The 18,362-nt window shown below is 33.7% G+C and overlaps 1 protein-coding gene across 3 annotated transcripts in view; it reads right to left on the reverse strand.

The window, feature by feature from the left end:
* The window catches only part of STXBP5L (syntaxin binding protein 5L), a 190,429-nt gene that overhangs the window by 25,805 nt on the left and 146,262 nt on the right, over positions 1-18,362 (reverse strand). For 2 of the 3 annotated variants that reach the window (XM_054700531.1, XM_037525474.2), the window contains one exon: positions 15,587-15,637. The exons of the other annotated variant lie outside the window; for it this stretch is intronic. In XM_054700531.1, coding sequence (XP_054556506.1) covers positions 15,587-15,637 — 51 coding nt within the window. The remainder of the gene's footprint in view (positions 1-15,586; positions 15,638-18,362) is intronic. 3 annotated transcript variants of the gene reach the window in all.

Genomic DNA, 18,362 nt, shown 5'->3' on the forward strand with positions numbered 1-18,362 from the left:
GAGATCAGATTTCATTCTTTAGAATAAGTAACATTTTGCATTTTCACCAGCAGAGTATGAGTTCCAGCTGATCTCTGCTACCCCATCATCGCCTAATTGTGTCAATAATTTTAACTTTAGCTATTCTAGTGCATATTTAGTAGTATTAAGCACAGAGCCCTGGTCTATTCTTTTGACTTCAAGAAGTTGGCACTCTAATCTCTACCTGTCGCCTGTATAATAAAAACACATTCCTATATCCGTCCCATATACCCATTTTTTCTTTAATTCTTTTTGCGTCTATAAATGTTAAATGTGGCTGAGCTGAATATGACCAAATGTATTGGCAGAAAGAGGGTTATTTCACCAATAACAATGGAGATCTTTCAGATACGAAGGCTGATGTGAAAATAGAGATTTGATAACAAACCAATTAGACACAAGACAGTCTTGCTTTAAGAGTTGCAAGTACACCAACAGAAAACATGAATTGAATACATACTGTATACTGTTTGGGGCAGTAACATTCATGTAAGTCTAAACAATGGTATATTGGGGTCATAAGGACTCATGTAAGTTACTCATTTTGTAGTTGAGAAACTGAGGGTTGGAGAGGGAAGTGACGTGTGCAAATCAGTAAGTTTTGAAATTAGAAAGTGTGAGTCTTCCAACTTTAAATTTCAATATTATTTAGGCTATTCATGTTTTGCATTTCCACATGAATTTAAGAAGGTGTTCCATTCTGTGTAAAAAGAGCATTGGTATTTTGATGGGGACTGCATGACTTTATTAGATTGTTTTGGATCATACTGCTATTTAAACAATATTAAGCCTTTCTTTTTTAAAATTTTCATAATTTATTTATATCTTTTACATCATCGTGCATTTCCTGTAAAATTCCCACCACCAGTTCATAGTGGTGGGAATAGTCCCCTGTGCTCTTCTCTCCCGTTTTGATCCCTTTTCCTCCCTCTGCCTCAAAGAATGTCTCTTATTTATAGTTGCCTGCTAGTTTTATTTTATTGTTATTTTTTTCTCGATTCCTTATTTGGTTCCCCTATATTCCGCCTATTAGTGAAACCATTCGATATTTTTCTTTTTTCTTCTGGCTTATTTCACTGAACGTGATCCCTTCTTGCTCTGTCCATGTTGCTGTGAATGACATGAGTTTGTCTTTTTTGATTGCTGAATAGTATTCCATGGTGTATATATGCCACATCTCTTGATCCAGTCATCTATTTTTGGGCATTTGGGTTGTTTCCATGTCTTACCTATTGTAAACAGTGCTGCAATAAACATAGGGGTGCAGGTATCTTTTTGAATTATTTTTTTTCTGTGTTCAACATCCCTTATAATCAGGGAAATTCAAATCAAAACCACAATGAGATACCACCTTACACCAGTGAGAATGCACATATTAAAAAAGCAGGAAACAACAAATATTAAGCCTTTCAATCCATGAACATGTCTTTTCATTCATGTAGGTCATCTTTAATTTCTCTTAGCAATGTTTTGTATATACTGTGTACAATGTTATACCTATTTAGTTAAATTTATTACTAGGTACTTTATTCTTTCAGATACTTGTAAATGACATTTAAAATTATTTTTAAAAATTTCATTGGTTTATAGAAACACAAGTGGTTTCTGCAGGTTTATCACAAACCCTGTAATTTGCTGCATTTATTAGCTCTGGTTGTTCTTTGTGATTCTATGGGATGATATATATATATATATATATATATATATAAATATGTATACACACACATATACATTATCATGACATCTGTTAATAGTGATAGTTTTAATTTTTCCAATATGGGAATTTGGGTGTCTTTTTTTTTTTTTTTTTTTTTGCCAAATTTCTCTGGCTAGAACTTCTATTATAAGATAGACATGGTGAAAACACGAAAGAAATGGTGAAAACGGGCATCCTTGCTCTGTTCTAAATCTTAAGGAAGAAAGTTTTCACTCTTTTACTTTTTTTTTTTTTTTAAGATTTATTTATCCATACAAGCACTAGGTACGATCAGAAGCACGGGAGGGTGAGAAAATTCACCAGAGCCAGAGCGGGGAACAGAACAGGCAGACTGATGAAATACGCTGCTGAGAGGAGCAGCGGGCACGGCAGAAGAGGTATGTGCGCCCTGTGGGACCCTCGCTGATGATCGAACTGGCACTGCAGAGGCTGCGGGCAGCTTCGCAGCCCAGAGCTCAACTGCTGCGCCACCAGGGGAGGCCCTTCACTATTTTACTGATGATTGGGATGCTGTTCATGGGTTTTTCATGAATACCTTTATCAGGTCAAGGAAGTTCCCTTCTCTTCCTAGTTTTCTGAGTGCTTTTTATCATAAAAGAGCATTTACAAATGCTTTTTCTATGTCAGTTGAGATCATCATATTTTTTCCTTTCATTTTATTAATGTGGTTTTTATATTTCATTTTCTGATGTTGAACCATCATTGCATCTCTGGGATAGATTCTATTAGGTATTGGTATGCAATCTGTTAATATGCTATTGAATTTTGTTTGTTAGTATTGAGAATTTTTGCATGGATGTTCATAAGGCCTGTTGGGCTGTAATTTTCTTGTGGTATTTGTTTAGCTTCAAAATAGGGGTAATGCTTATGTCATAAAATGGATTAGGAAATGTTACTACCACAGTTTTTTTTTGTTTTTTTTTTTTTTTTGAAGCGTTTGAAAGGACTGGAATTTCTTCTTTAAATATTTGGTCACTTTCACCATCCTGGACTTTGTTGGGAGGTTTTTGAGTACTGACGCAATGTTTTTATTTTTTATAGTTATTTGCTGATTTTCCCTTTGGTTTGGAGTCTGTTTTGATCTAGGACTTTGTCCATTTAATCCAGGTTATGTAATGGTGGCATACAATTGTTCTTAGTATTCTCTTGTAATCTTTTGTAATCTTTTTATTTCTATAAGGTTGATAATAATATCCCACTTTTATTTATGGATGTGTCTGTGTGTGTTTTCTCTCCTATTTTTTTAGTCCAGGTAAGGGTTTGTCAATTTGCTGAACAACCAACTTTTGGTTTTACTGATCGTTTTTCTAGTCTGTTTTTATCTGCTCTCAAATCTCTATTATCTTCTGTTTGCTTTATGTTTAACTTGCTTTCCACAAGTGAATGAGGTGTACATTTGGATTATTGCACTGAGATCCTCCTTTTAATGTAGGCATTTACAATGCTATAGATTTTTTTTTCTGGGTTTTCTCTTTTGTGCAATCCATATTTTTAACTTTTTCTTTTCATTTGTCTCAGATTATTTTGAATTTCCTGTCTGACTTTCCCTTTGATATATTGGTCACTTAAGAGTGTGCTCTTTTAATTTCCAAATTCTATAAATTTTTCAGTTTTTCTTCTGGTCTCTAGTTTTATTCCATTATAGTTAGAAGGAAAGTTTTGCATGATTTTCATTTATATATGTATATATGTGTGTGTGTTATTATATATATATATATATAAATTTTTTGACATCCATGTCCCCCTTATATTCCTTGTCCCTTTTCTTCCCTCCTCCTTCTTAACCTCAGAGCACTAATGATGTGTATTAATGTCCACTGGTTTTTGAGAGTGCTTTATATTATTGAATTGCATGCCACTTACATGTCGAGTATTTGCTTTTATCAATCTGACTTACTTTGCTGCACACAATTCTCTCAGATTCCCTCCATACTGTTGAGAGTGGCTCTATTTCATTCTGTCATATGACCATATATACTACATGGTATGGATATACCACATCCTCTTGATCCACTCATCAGTTAATGGATATTTAGGCATTTAGGCTACTTCTGTGTCCTAGCTATTGTAAATAATGCTGCTGTGAAATTGTGGAATGTATGGGTTTTTGTGTTGATGATTTCATATCTTTGCAATTTGCCCAAGAGTGGCATTGCTGAGTTGTATAGTATTTCCATTTTTAGTTTTTAAGGTAAATCCATATTGCTTGTCGTAGTAGTTGTACCAGTTTACATCCCTCACCAACAGTACCTTTTCTCTGGTTCCTCTCCAGCACTTGTTGGAGGTCTTTTTATATATGCCGTTCTCATGGGCATGAGATACAATCTCGTGGCTTTAACTAGCATCTCTTTTATTAGAAGCAAGGATAAACATTTTTTCATAGTCTTTTGGTCATCTGGATAAACTTTTTGGTGAACTGTCCTATTTGCTGCCTACTTATTAATTGGGTTGTTAATTTTTTTATTGTTGAATTGTATGAGTTTTTAAATCTTGGATATTAATCCCTTGTCATGTATATATTGTGTAAATATTTTCTACCATTCAATAGGATGTTATTTTAATTGTGTTTTCTTTTGCTTTATAAAAGCTTTTCAACTAGTGATAATCCCAATTGTTTTTTTTGCTTTTATTTCCCTTGCCATTGGGGTTTAGTCACCAAAAGTATCTTTATCATTATCTTTATCAGCATGGACTGTATCAGTAATGTTTTCTCCTTTGTATTTTATTGTTGCATGTTTTATATCTAAATACCCATCTGGAGTTTATTTCTGTTCATGGGATTAGCAAATGATCTACCTTACTTCTTCCATTTGTGGCTTTCCAATTTTCCTGGCACTATTTATTAAAGAGATTTTCCTTTCCCCATTTTATGCTGATAGCTGCTTTATCATAGATTAGGTGCTGGTTTGTACATGTATTTATTTCTGGATTTTCAATTTTATTCCCTTGATCTATGTATCTATTTTTGTGCCAATATCATATTGTTTTTAATACTGCTTTTTATAGTAAAGTTTGAGGTCTGGTAATGTGATACCTCCATTCCTCCTTTTTTCTCAGGGTTGTTTTTATAATTTGAGGCTTTTGTGGTTCCATAGACATTTCAGTACTTTTTTTGTTCACTTACTTTCTCTGAAATACATAACTGATATTTTCATGGGGATTGCATTCAATTTATATATCCTCTTAGGCAGAATAGCCATTTTTATTATATTGATTTCTCCCCACCCATGAGCATGGGGATATCCTTTCATGTTCTCATGTCGCTAAATCCTTCAGTAACACCTTGTAATTTTCATTTTATAGTTCTTCTACCTCCGCACATAGGTTGATTCCAAGGTATTTAATTCTTTTTGAAGCAACTACAAATGGAGTCAATTTCTCAATTTCTTTTGCTTCTTGTTTGTAGTTTGTATGTAAAATGGCTATGGACTTTTGTGTTGATTTTGTAACCAGCCACTTTGTCGTATTATTTATAGTTCTTACTAACTGTTTGATGGTGTCTTTAGGATTCTCTATTTTTGTGAGTATAGAAATATTTTCTGATTTGAATTTCCTTTATTTCCTGTGTTTGATAGATTTAGCCCAAACCCCTAGTACTGTTAAACAAGTCATGACAATGGGAATCCTTGTCTTGTTCTTAAGCTTAAGGAGTAAGCTTTCAGTTTTTCACCATTAAATATTATTATATATTGGCTGCTGGTTTGTGATATTTGGCCTTTTATTCCCATCTTTTTTAGGATTTTTACCATAAATGCATGCTCAATCTTATCAAATGCTTTCTCTGTTTCTATTGATATTATATGACTTTTATCTTTGCTTCTGTTGATGTGATCTATTACATGAATTGATTTACATATAGTGAGCCATTCTTGTATCCATGGGATATATCCCACTTCATCCTGGTATATAATCCTTGTGATAAATAGTTTAATTTGTTTTGTTAGTATTTTGTTGAAGATTTTTGCATGATGGTCAATCAGGGATATTGGCATATAATTTTCTTGTTTGTCTGGTTTTGGTAACAGAGTAAGTAGTAATTTTCATCTTTTTAGGTTTTTAGTTTGTGGTGTAAAATATGTTCTATGCTGAAGAATGTTTCAGGTACACTTGAGAAGAATATGTATCCTACGTTTGTTGTGTGGAATACTCTATATATGTCTGTTAAGGCAAGTTGATTCATAGTGTTATTCAAGTTTTCTATTACCTTTTTGATCTCCTGTCTAGATTTTCTATCCATTATAGAAAGTAGACTATTGAATTCTCCAGCTATTATTACAGAACTGTCCAATTCTCCTTTCAATTTTATCAATATTTTCTTCATATATCTTGAGCTCTGCTATTAGGTGCATAATTGCTTACAATGGTTAGTTACATCTCAATGACTTGAACCTATTGTCAATAGATAATGTCCTTTGTCTCTTGTAACAATTTTGGACTTAAAGTATACTTTGTCTTGTATCCCATCCTTTCATTTTGGTCTACAGGACTCCCTTTAGTATTTCTTATACTAAATTTTGCCAGATACAGAATTCTTTGTTGACAATTTTCTTTCAGCACTTTAAATGTCATCTCACTGCCTTCTGTTAATTCTATTGATGAGTCACTGCTCTCTTTTTAAGACCTTCACTTTGTAAAGTTTGATTGTAGTGTTCCACTGTGAATCTTTTTGAGTTTTATCTATTGTAATTTTTAACTCCAGAATTTCTACTTGGTTCCTTTTTCTAATCTCTACTTCTTTACTGATAGTGCTTATTTGTTCATTCATAATTATGCAAGATTCTTTTTTTTAAGATTTTTTATTTATGCATACAAGAGTTGGGGTGTAGACCAGAGATGCAGGGGGTGAGAGGATACACCAGAGATGAGTGGGGAGCAGAACAGGCAGATTAACTGAAATACACTGTTGAGGGAAGCAGCAAGCGAGATAGGAGAGGTCTGCTGTGCCATGTGGGTCTGGCCAGGGATTGAACTAGTGTTGCGGTGGCTGCCAATAGCTTCATAGTGCTGAGACTTAACCCCTTGTGCCACCAGGGAGGCCTCAAGATTCTTAATTGTTTTTTCATGTATGCTTATTTTAGCTTCATAATTTATTTCACTTTCAAAAAATTATTACTCTGAGTATCCTAAAGCATTTTTATAGTATTGTTATTCTTATCACACAAATTTTATATGGAATGAAATATTATAGTTAATTTTAGATCTTAGTATTAGGTTTCTTTATTAATCTAGATGTTTTCTTTTTTAGACATTTATTTTTCAAGTTGTGGTAATATTAGGACTCTTCCCATCAGGTATCACCACCATGGTGCACCCACCATCGAATCACCTATAGTCCACCACCATAGTCCATTGTGCTTCCTTCCCTATTTGTGATTTTTATCTTTCTTTAGATCCCTTTGTTTGCTCTCTATTTCTTTGTTTTTAAAGATGTATTTATTAATGCATACAACAACTGGGGTACAGGCCAGAGGTGTGGGGGGTGGTGAGAGGATTCACCAGAGACAGAGTGGGGAACAGAACAGGCAGACTGACTGAAATACACTGCTGAGGGGAGCAGCAGGCGAGACAGGCGCCATGTGGGTTGCTCCCTGGCTGGTCAGGGATCGAACTAGTGCTGCAGAGGATGCAGATTGCTTCATAGTGTGGTGCTTAACCCCTTGCACCGTAAGGGAGGCCCTCTGTATAATTTTTAATCCTACATTATTTGGTTTATTAAAATTTATAATGTATCATTGTGGATGGTACATTCCATCACTATAAATATAAGCACTTTTCTACTTTATTGAGCTCAATTTTGATATTCACATCATATTTAATAGATATTAACATGTTTCATTTTTATGTGATATAACATGTTTACTTTTGCCAGTAGTTGTCTAATATACTGTACTACTAAATTTTGAATCACTTTTCTTTAGGTGTTTGTTGTAGGATTTTGTTTTGTGATACATATTGAAAGTCTTATAAAAAGTAAATTATTTTACTAGTAACTGTTGATATGAGAGACATCTCTTTAGTTCTGTCATTAAAAAATATCTAGCACTTTTACTTAATTATCTGGGAGACAATTTACATACCACTCTCTGCCCTTTCAATTAATGAATAAATTTTCCCATAATAAACTCCTTTAAGAGAAGCTTTGGTCAAGAATAGAATGAGACCTTTCAAGTCACCCCTCACCCCAAAAGGCAGAGAAAATAAAAATTTCAAAGATCTGCGCACCATGTGGGACCCTCCTCCGGTGGCCGGGGAGCAGCCGGGGATTGAACCGGCACTGCAGAGGCCGCGGGCAGCTTCACAACCCAGCGCTCAACCGCTGCGCCACCGGGGAGGCCCTATTTATTTATTTATTTATACAAGCACTGGGTACAGTCAGAAGCACGGGAGGGTGAGAGAATTCACCAGAGCCAGAGTGGGGAACAGAACAGGCAGACTGACAAAGAAATACACTGCTGAGGGAAGCAGCGGGCAGCAGGAGAGGTCTGCGCGCCATGTGGGACCCTTGCTGGTGGCCGGAGATAGAACCGGCGCTGCAGAGGCTGCCGGCAGCTTCTCAGCCCAGTGCTCAACCGCTGCTCCACCAGGTGAGGCCCAAGATGTCTTTTTGTTTTAATGATAATTTCTATCACTTGCAGAAATTTTTACTTTGATGTAGTTCCATTTGTTTATTTTTACTTCTGTTTCCTTTCCATTAAGAGTCAAATCCCCAAAGATCAAGGATGCATTTAACTTATTTTTTTTACTATGTATTTTATGGTTTGAGGCCATGTGTCCAATATTTATTTATAGGTTTTGTGTGTGGTGTTAAATTGTGAACTTTTTTTTTCTTTTGGCATGTTATCCAGTTTTCCCAAACCATTTATCAATTCATTGTCTGCTCTTGGCTCATTTGTCATAAACTAGATATCCATACATATGTGGCTTTATTTCTGGGCTCTCAATTCTGTCCCATTGAACCCTGTGTTTTTGACCCAATACTATGAAGTTTAGATTAAATTCAATTTTGTAGGATAGTTAGACAAAATGAAGCCTGATTCCTTCATTTTCTTTTTTTTCAGGATTGTTTTAATTATAAAGTTCTTCTGTAGTTTATCTTACATCATTATTTGTTCTATTTCTGTGGAGGATGAAGTTGGAATTCAGTAGGGACTTAATCTGTGTATAGCTATAGGTGCTATGATCATTTAATGATGTTCATTCTTACCAATACATGAGCGTGAAATAGCTTACCACTTCATTTTATTTTCTTCTATTTCTTTCAATAATCTCTTTATGATTTTCAATGTATTGGTCATTCACTTCTTTGGTTAAATTCATTCTAAGGTATTCTTTCTATTTAATGTGATTATAAATCACATTAATCTGATTTCTCTTTTTGCTAGTTTGTCATTTGCACATAGACATATAACAGATATTTTGTAGCCTGTCATGTTACTGTATTTATTTATTTATGGAATCTTAGGAATTTTCTTTTTTTTTTTTTTTATAGAGGCATGTTTATTTATTTATTTGTTTATTTATTTGTTTGTTTGGTTGGTTGGTTTTTATACATGCACTGGGTACAGTCAGAAGCGCGGGAGGGTGAGAGAATTCACCAGAGCCAGAGCGGGGAGCAGAGCAGGCAGAAGGACCAAAGTACACTGCTGAGGGGAGCAGCGGGCGGCAGGAGAGGTCTGCGCGCCATGTGGGACCCTCCTCCGGTGGCCGGGGAGCAGCCGGGGATTGAACCGGCGCCGCAGAGGCTGCAGGCAGCTTCGCAACCCAGCGCTAAACCGCTGCACCACCGGGGAGGCCCAATCTTAGGAATTTTCAAGGTATATTATCATTCACTGTCAAACAGCAATAGTTTCAGTTCTTTCCCAAAATCGATGCCTTACTTCCTTTTCTAATTGCTGTGGTCAGGACTTCTAGCACTATATTGAGTAATAATAGTGAGAGAGACTATCCTTGTGGTTTGCCTGATCTTAAAGAAAAACCTGTCAGTTTTTTACCATGATTGGGGCTGTGGGTTGTCATATATAGCCTTTACATGTTGAATTTTGTTACTTCTATACCCGTTTTGAGAGTTTTATCATAAAAGAATGTTGAATTCCTATTTTCTTTGTTCATTCAAATGGACATGTTATTTTTGTCCTGCTTTTGTTGATGCAGTCTATCATGTTTATTGATTTGTATATATTGACCTGTCCTAGAATCTCTGGAGGAAGTTCCACTTGATCCTGGAGTATGATTCTTTTAATGTATTGCTGAATTTAATTTGCTAATATTTTGTTGAGATTTTTGCATCAATGTTTATCAGAGATACTGGTCTTTAATTTTCTTTCTCTCTCTCTTTCTTTCTTTCTTTTTTTTTTTTTTGTGATGTCCTCGTCGGACTTTAATATCAGAGTAATGCTGGTCTCATAAAATGTTTGGAATTCCTTCCTGCTTGATTTTTTTTTTTAAGAAGTGAAAAGAATAAGCATGGTTCTTCTTTGAACATCTGATAGAATTCATTGGTGAAGCCATCAGCTCCCGGTCTCCTGTTTTCTGGATAGGTTTTTGATGGTTGTTTCAATTTCCTTACTTAACATCAGTCTGTTCAGATTTTCTATTCTGATTTAACCTTGGACTATTGTTTGTTTCTAAGAATGTATCCATTTCTATTACATTATCCAATTTTTTGGTATATACATGTTCTTATCTTTTATATTTCTACAGTATTTATTGTAATTTCTCCTTGTTTCAGATTTTAATTATTTGTATTTTATCTTTTGTGAATCTGGCTAAAGACTTGTGTATTTGTTTATTTTTCTCAACTCTTGGTTTCATTGGTGCTAATATTTGGCATATATTTTTGCACTCAAATGTTGGGCACACATGTATTCATAAGTGTTATTTTTTCCTGCACATCTTTGTCTCTTGTTATCTTTCTTGGTTGGAAGTATCTATTTATATGATGAAAGTATAGCAGTCCTTTTTTATATTTTCTATTGGCTTGAAGAACTACTTTCCATCACTTCAATTTGATCCCCTTTATAGTTTATTTCTTTTTTTTAAAGATTTATTTATTTATTCATACAAGCTGGGGTACAGGTCAGAGGTACGGGGGGGAGCTGAGAGGATTCACCAGAGACAGAGTGGGGAACAGACCAGGCAGACTGACCAAAGTACACTGCTGAGGGGAGCAGCGGGTGAGACAGGAGAGGTCTGCCTCGCCATGTGGGAATATCCCTGGCTGGTCAGGGATCGAACTCATGCCACAGAGGCTACGGATTGCTTCATAGCGCAGTGCTTAACCCCTTGCGCCACCAGGGAGGCTCTCCCTTTATAGTTTAAGTGAGGCATGGAAGTAGCATCTAGTTGGATTTTGTTTTGCCAATTCATTCAGCCACTCTATGCCTTTTGATTGGTGAGCTCAGTCCATTTACATTTAGGGTGATTTATTGATATGAGAGATATTTATTTATATACTACCATTTTGTGTTTTGTTTTCTGGTTCTATTTTTTGCCTTACTCAGTTTTGGGGAACTTTTTTTCAATTTATGTAGAAGAGCTCCTTTCAGCATTTCTTGGAAGGAAGGGTCTATTCTAGTGAACTCCTTAAGTTTTTTGTTTGTATGGGAAAACCTTTATTTCTCTCTCATAGCTAAAGAGTGGTTTGTGCCATAGTATATTCATAACAGCAGTTTTTATCTTTCATTATTTTGAATATGTCCATCCACCAGCTCCTGGTCTTGAGAGTTTCTCTTGAGAGGTGTAATGATAGCTGATGGAGTTCCTTTATAAATTACCTGCTTTTTCTCCCTACTTGCTTTTAATAGTCTCTCTCAGAATTCTGATCATTTTACTAATGTATTTTATTATAGGATTCTTTGCATTTAGTTCACCGTGTGTTCTGTTAGTTTCATGGACTTTTATATTCAGTTCCTACCCCAGATTTGGGAAGTTCTTACTTATTACTTTGAATAAACTGTTTCTTCTCTCTCTCTTTACCTTCTGGAATACTCAAAATCCTTATGTTAACTTTCCTACCAGAGCTGGATAGCTCTTGTAGTATTCATTTTTGTAAAATATTTCACTCTTCTTCCTGAATCATTTCTAGGTTTCTATCTTTGAGCTCACTAATTGATTCTTCCATTATGTCTAATCTATTTCCATAGCTTTCTATAGCACTCTGGTTTCATTGAGGTCTTTGTATTGAATCTTTCTTGCTCATTAGTTCAATATATACCTCCTGTGAACTAATTTTATTTTGTACCTGTGTGCATCAAGATGCTTTTCTGAGTTTTCTTGTCTCTCTTTGAATTACATTTATTAGTTTCTTGTATCTTATTGAGTTCCTTCATAACAGCAATTTTGAATTCTAAGATACGGATATATAATCATCCATTTCTTTGAGTCTGAATTCTGTAGAGTTTTTTTCTCTTCTTGTGATGTCATGTTAACCTTGAGGCCTCAAGCTAGGCATTATATTTTTTCATCTGCCCATTTTACTACTTTACCCCTGGCTTAAAACTGAATCATTGATTAGTACTAAATTGCTTATCTTTTGCTTTATTTTATTTTTTGGTTATTGCTGGATTCCTTAGGTGTCTGAGACAAGTTGGAAGCTGTTTTTGTGTTAGTGGGGTGGGGGAGGGACATCACTCTTTGTCATAGCCATGCTGGGGGTGGTCTGGTTCCTGTACATGACACTGCCGTTACTCTTCCTCTATGGGGTCTCAAATTGGACACTTGACAGTCTATCCACTGTCAGTATACAGTAGGGTGGAGGGGAGCATGTGTAGTCCAGAGTGCTCACTCTGCTATCCTCCTTGCTGGAGCACTTCAGCTCCTTCACTTTGGCCTTCATCTGGGCTATGGGTGTGTGCTACCATACATCTGATTCCCTTCCTCATGGCCTTTGGCTGGACTGGCAGTCCTGCAATCACTGCCGCCCCCAGACTGCCACCTCTGTGCATCACTGTCTATCCACCTTCTCTCATTTTGATTCATGTAGTTAGTTCCTCAGCATCTCTTGTAATGTAGTCTGTGTTAATTTCTGAGGTGCTGTGGTTGCTTCAATCTCACCACTTTGGAGTGATATTCTCTCAGTTGTATCTAGTTCCTGGATGATTGTTGTGCCTCTTGTGAGCAAAGCAAGGAACGTACCATCTTGGCAACCCAATATTGGAGGTTTTTACTATTACTATTATTTTACTATTAATGTTATAATATATTCTCCCACCGCCAGTTAAGGATCATTATAACAAAGAAGTTAATTAGTATGCAATATTTATGGCTCTCTAATATATTATTTTTCTTTTGTCTTCAAAAGAATAGCTATTCAAAATGAATAGCTCATATACACAGTTTCTATTTTATATAGGTAAATGTCACCTATTACTTTGGATTTTAGATTTTAACCCTACATTTTTATTGCTCACTAAGTTAATTTTAACACTGGTGTTCCTTTAGCAATTCAAACTCATTTTCCTTTCTTCTCAAACCAGACATTCTCCAGGAGAGCTATATCTAACACTGAGGTGTCAAGGATAACTAAAGTATCATTTTCTTTGCCTATTTCCTAGGCCTTACCAGCCCAGTTCTCCCACTGCTCCCAATCCCATAAATTGTAATGTCTCCTGTTTCCACTATTATCCTACTTCAGGGCCTCCTTTGGTCTATTGCAATTATTGCAATAGCTTTTTTTTTTATATTAGTGTAATACTGGTTTATAACATGATATAGTTTTCAGGAGTGCAGTCTTTTAAATGTACATGTGTATATACTACCTTATTTTGCCACCAGAATCCTTGTTTCCATCCATCACCATACAGTTGACACCTTTTACTTAAATTACATCCCTCTTTTCCTTTCCCTTTCTTTATTTTGTTCTTAAAATCTAAAAGTTGTTTTTGTTTAGTTTAGTTCTTTTAGGTAACACATATAAGTTCTTAAACTTCTTCTTTCTTCATTAATGGATTATACACTACTGGAAAATAATCTTTCCAAAGTATTTTACAAATGACCTAACGTATATTTTACACAAAGGTTTTACATGAAGGATTATCACATATACAGACATTTGTTTATTTTTAAGAAGGCTTATGATTTTTTTTCTGGAAATCTGTGGGAAATATTTTTAAAAAGAAACTATATACTTAGAAATACAGATTTATTAAATTTTACTATGAATTCTTTAAGTGCAAAATATCCTTTAGCAAAGTGATAAGCACTCAAATGTTTTACCTGTTACATGTATGAGATCTTATAATTCATTTTTGTTTTAAGTATGCGTAAAAGTGAGAATGAATGAATTGGGAGGGAGATAATTGGAGATTTTGAGGACATTTATAGATATTTTTATTAATGTGTTTATTAATATTAATCATGCTTAAGTAATTTGAAGATTGAAATGATAACTAAGAGCTCTCTTTACTACTTCTAATAAATCTAGACATAGACTGGTAATCTCATTATTCTTTTCAACATTCTAGGAAAGAAATGATATGTGGAAATTATGTGAATAAATGTCAGAATGTATATTTTTCTAGAGAAAAGCATATTCTATCTTTAGTCATCTTTTTGATGTTTGTCATAATATGTGCTCCACAATTTATTAGGTTGGTAGTTTTGAGATTTTTGCAGTCATATAGACTTAAAGTTCAGTTTTGTTAACTTGGTGACCTTAGGCAAATTTGAATTATTCATATGTAAAATACAAACAATATCAATTACTTTATGTCAGATAATATATACAGCATATAGCACAGTGTCTGACATACTGTAGGTCAATAAATGGAACCATAATTACAATTATACTGGTAAAATATTAAGTTCATAATAATTTCTTTAATATAGAACTAAGACCTATTAGTACTTTGCATTCAAAAATGTGATTATATAATTAATTAAATTCATGAGTATAGGTGATTGGATTTTAAACGCAATAAATGATGTGTTGTCTAACAGTTACTTAACTTAGATACAAAGAGCCTGTGAACGTGGTCCAAAAACTTTTGAGTATCCTGTTTTATGATCTAGTTTCAAATCTTAATTCAATAATTTTTTTTAAGAACATAATCTCAGTTTCTGCTCTGGGAATTGTGACAATAAACATAAAGAGTTACTAAGAAAACCAAACGAAGTAATGTCTGTGAAACAGTTTTGTAAATTCCTAAAAGAATAATTCAAAGAGTAGTTGTATTTTTGGTATATAACAATAACATTAGTAGGATTTAATGCTATAGCTTTAAGTCAGAATACAGGAGATGAAAATAAAGGTAATTTAATTAACAAAAACCTATGTGAGAACAGGCAAAAGTTCTGAAAGAAAAATTTCTGAAGGCCTATTTAATAAAGACTTATTTCAGAGCTGTAAGTTAGCCTGTGACCATCACAAAAAATACACTAAAAGTGAACCAAATTTTCAGTAACCTCCCTAAATTAAAAATATGACCAGAGTGTCATTATTTTCTGTGTTAGACTTTTTTTGTTAAATAGGATTAAAATTAAATGACACTAATATCCAATATAGGTAAAATAATTCCACAAGAAATGATGTACATTCACATGATTATAGTCACAAAGTGTCCATATATGTGACTATTCACTGTTTAAAAACATTATGATAAAATAAAACAAAACATTATATATCTTGGGGTGTAATGATTTATAAAAACATAATTTTGTAAAATGATTGTTAACGAACAAAATGTTGAATGCTGCCAACAGAACTGTATGGTGACTTTCAAGAAGGCCGTTTTGGAAAGTCATCGAACACTGCCATCTAGGAAACTTGCGTTTTTCATGGACTGGTTGGTAAAAATGTTCAACCAAGAGAGTGTAAGAAAACTTAAAATTGTTGGCTTTTGCCTACCGTACCAAGATCAGCCTTAAGATCTGTTGGCAGACTTAACTTTCTTGATCCTTTAACTGAAACAACAGAAAAAGGAAAAAGGCAGTTGTTAATTATATAAAATTAACAAGTAGTGTGGGGGAACAGTATGTCTTACAGTATAATTAAAAACTTGATGGACATTATAGTAGTGAGCATGTATGGAAGCAAAAATATCGTTCATTGTTAGCTTTGTTGTCATTCAGTAGTAAACATTTTCAGTGCAAGCAGAAACATGAGAAAGACTAATTTGCTAGAAGAATAATTGCTTATCTTTGCATAATTTTTTCCCAGATGTATTATGAGAAGTGATTTCTTATTTAATTTAGAAAGAACCAAAAGTAATTTTTAGATAGATCTAATTGGTAAATAAATATTGAAATGTATATATGTCATATCACAAATACCAATGATAAGGGTAAAAATTGGTGAATTATGTCAACATTTATTTGAACTAATGAAAACTCTATTATAGATACATATGGTACAGTCATGGAAACTACTATGCTCATGGAAAATAAAATACCATTAATATTGAATATTACAATGTTAAGCAGTTAAGAAAATCTTGAAAATACAAAATTTTTGAAAGTGAGCTTAAGTATATCACTTTAAATTGAGTTATTCTAATAAATTTGCATAAACCATGAAAAGTTATAAATTATTGTAAAAATTCCTCATTATTTATGTTAATAAAAATTTTACATTGGGCATCAGAAAATACTTAACTGTAATTCATGCTACTATAGATAGAAATGAATTAGGGAAATTATTTTAGAATTTTTTTCTATCAATATTTTATTAAGTTTCAAATTGGTACTATCAATTAATTTGTACCTTTTAATGGGTGATTTTCTTTATAATTAGTAAAGCTATTTAAAAAATGCAGAATAATATAGTAGAAAGTGTGGTTCAGAAATTTCGGAATTATTACTTCCTATTATATAACTTTGAAAAAAAACCCATCAATGTATAACTGTCTTATCTGTCAAATAATGCTCCTCATTGCTCTCTGTTTCAACCACAATATGATTCTTAAGACATGTTTTATAAAATCAAAATACATAAACCTAGGTATACTTTTTTGTGTGCCATAAAATATTACTCATCTTTTGATTTTCCCCACCCATTAAAATATTAAAGACACATTTTGAATTTACACATCATACCAAAAAAGGTGGTAGGCTGGATCTGGCTGTGGGTTATAATTTACTGATTATAATAATAATTATAATAATTTACTGATTATGCATGCTAAACTACTTTTTAAAGGAAAGTTAAGTATTAGCCAAATAAAAATAGTGTCAGACAGTTGTCTCATGAATTCTATTAAGGGAAAATCAATAAAGTAAATTTTAGTAACTAAAATTATCAGCACAAACAAAATGATGTTATTTATAACAAATATGGCAAAAGATATTTCATAATATACCTCAAAAAAGACTGAAAATAAAGGATATTGTAAATTGATTCATAATTCAGATGGACTGAGGAGGTGGGCTATTTATAGAGTTTTTTTAGTGCTGATTTTTCTCTCTACTATCTAAACTGTCAAAGCACCTTATTCATATAGCCCTTTAAACACATTTTATTATATTTGATTTTTTAAAACTACTACCCACTAACATCCTAAAACTTTTGAGTGCTCCAAAAACAGGGTATTGTATTCCTATTACCTAATAAAATATTGGCATAGAGTAGGTATATAGTAAGTGTTTGCTGAATGAATGTTGAAAAACACCAGTAAAGTCAGAAAGTAGGAGTGAAGCATTACCCTGAAGGGGGGCAAGCTCAGAACGTACCTTTTTCAAATATTAGAAGAATATGAGAAATTTGGGTTAGAAGATGAATTAAGAGAGAATAAGGGGCAAGTAGTCTTGGCAATTTATAGAATGAAAACACTTGTTAACTTTAGCAATATGTCCTTGGGAATGCACCTCTCGGAATTTCTTTATTTTTTACTGTTATCTAAGCTAAACCATATGTAGCACTGTTATTTCAATTGTTAGCCAAAGGGGAGAATATGGGAAATGGAGACATCACTGCTCACTGGTTTAGCACACTGCACAGAGAAAAGATAGAGAATATCAGCTCAAAAGACTCTAAGTCATCTAGTCCACTATCTGCAAGTACTTCTTTTATGCTACTCTTGTCATATTACCTGTTTGAATAGTTCCACAATAGAAACATTCGACAGTATTTTAAAAATACCCAATTTGGGGTTTCTATAATTGCCTCAAAATTTCTTTCTATTAGAGTTTTACTTACTTTCCTTTACCATAACCAGTTTGTCCCAGTTCAAACCACTGGTGTAATAAAGAGTGACTGATTCTTGGTCTTAAATTCCAGATCTTAAAGCATCTAAAGAAACTTAAGGGGCACGCCCAGTACTTTAGTAGATCAGCAGGAATTATAACTGATACTAAGAGGTTGGCAGATCACATTTTGAGAAATGTTTTATAGTTTTATGAACATGAATCAACCCATGGGACTTTTACTCAGGATTCTTGAACAAAAAGCACTTTGCAAGATCCATGTAGATTTTTCTGAACACGGATGCCATATTGTCCCCGGTTGTTTAATTAGGTATAGATTTGGATACAGTTATAGATAGGTATATAGATGTAGATATCACTTTGCTGAGATTTTTTAATGTGATTATCACTAATTCTATTGACAAACCATTAGACTCACAAAGAAAAACTCAAAATCAGAGGTATAGAAGAAATTATAATAAATACTACAGGGATAATTGGATCATAA

Source organism: Talpa occidentalis, unplaced genomic scaffold (assembly GCF_014898055.3).
Source record: "Talpa occidentalis isolate TD23 unplaced genomic scaffold, MPIMG_talOcc4v2.1 talOcc4.4, whole genome shotgun sequence".
In the NCBI taxonomy this organism is placed as follows: Eukaryota; Metazoa; Chordata; class Mammalia; order Eulipotyphla; family Talpidae; genus Talpa; species Talpa occidentalis.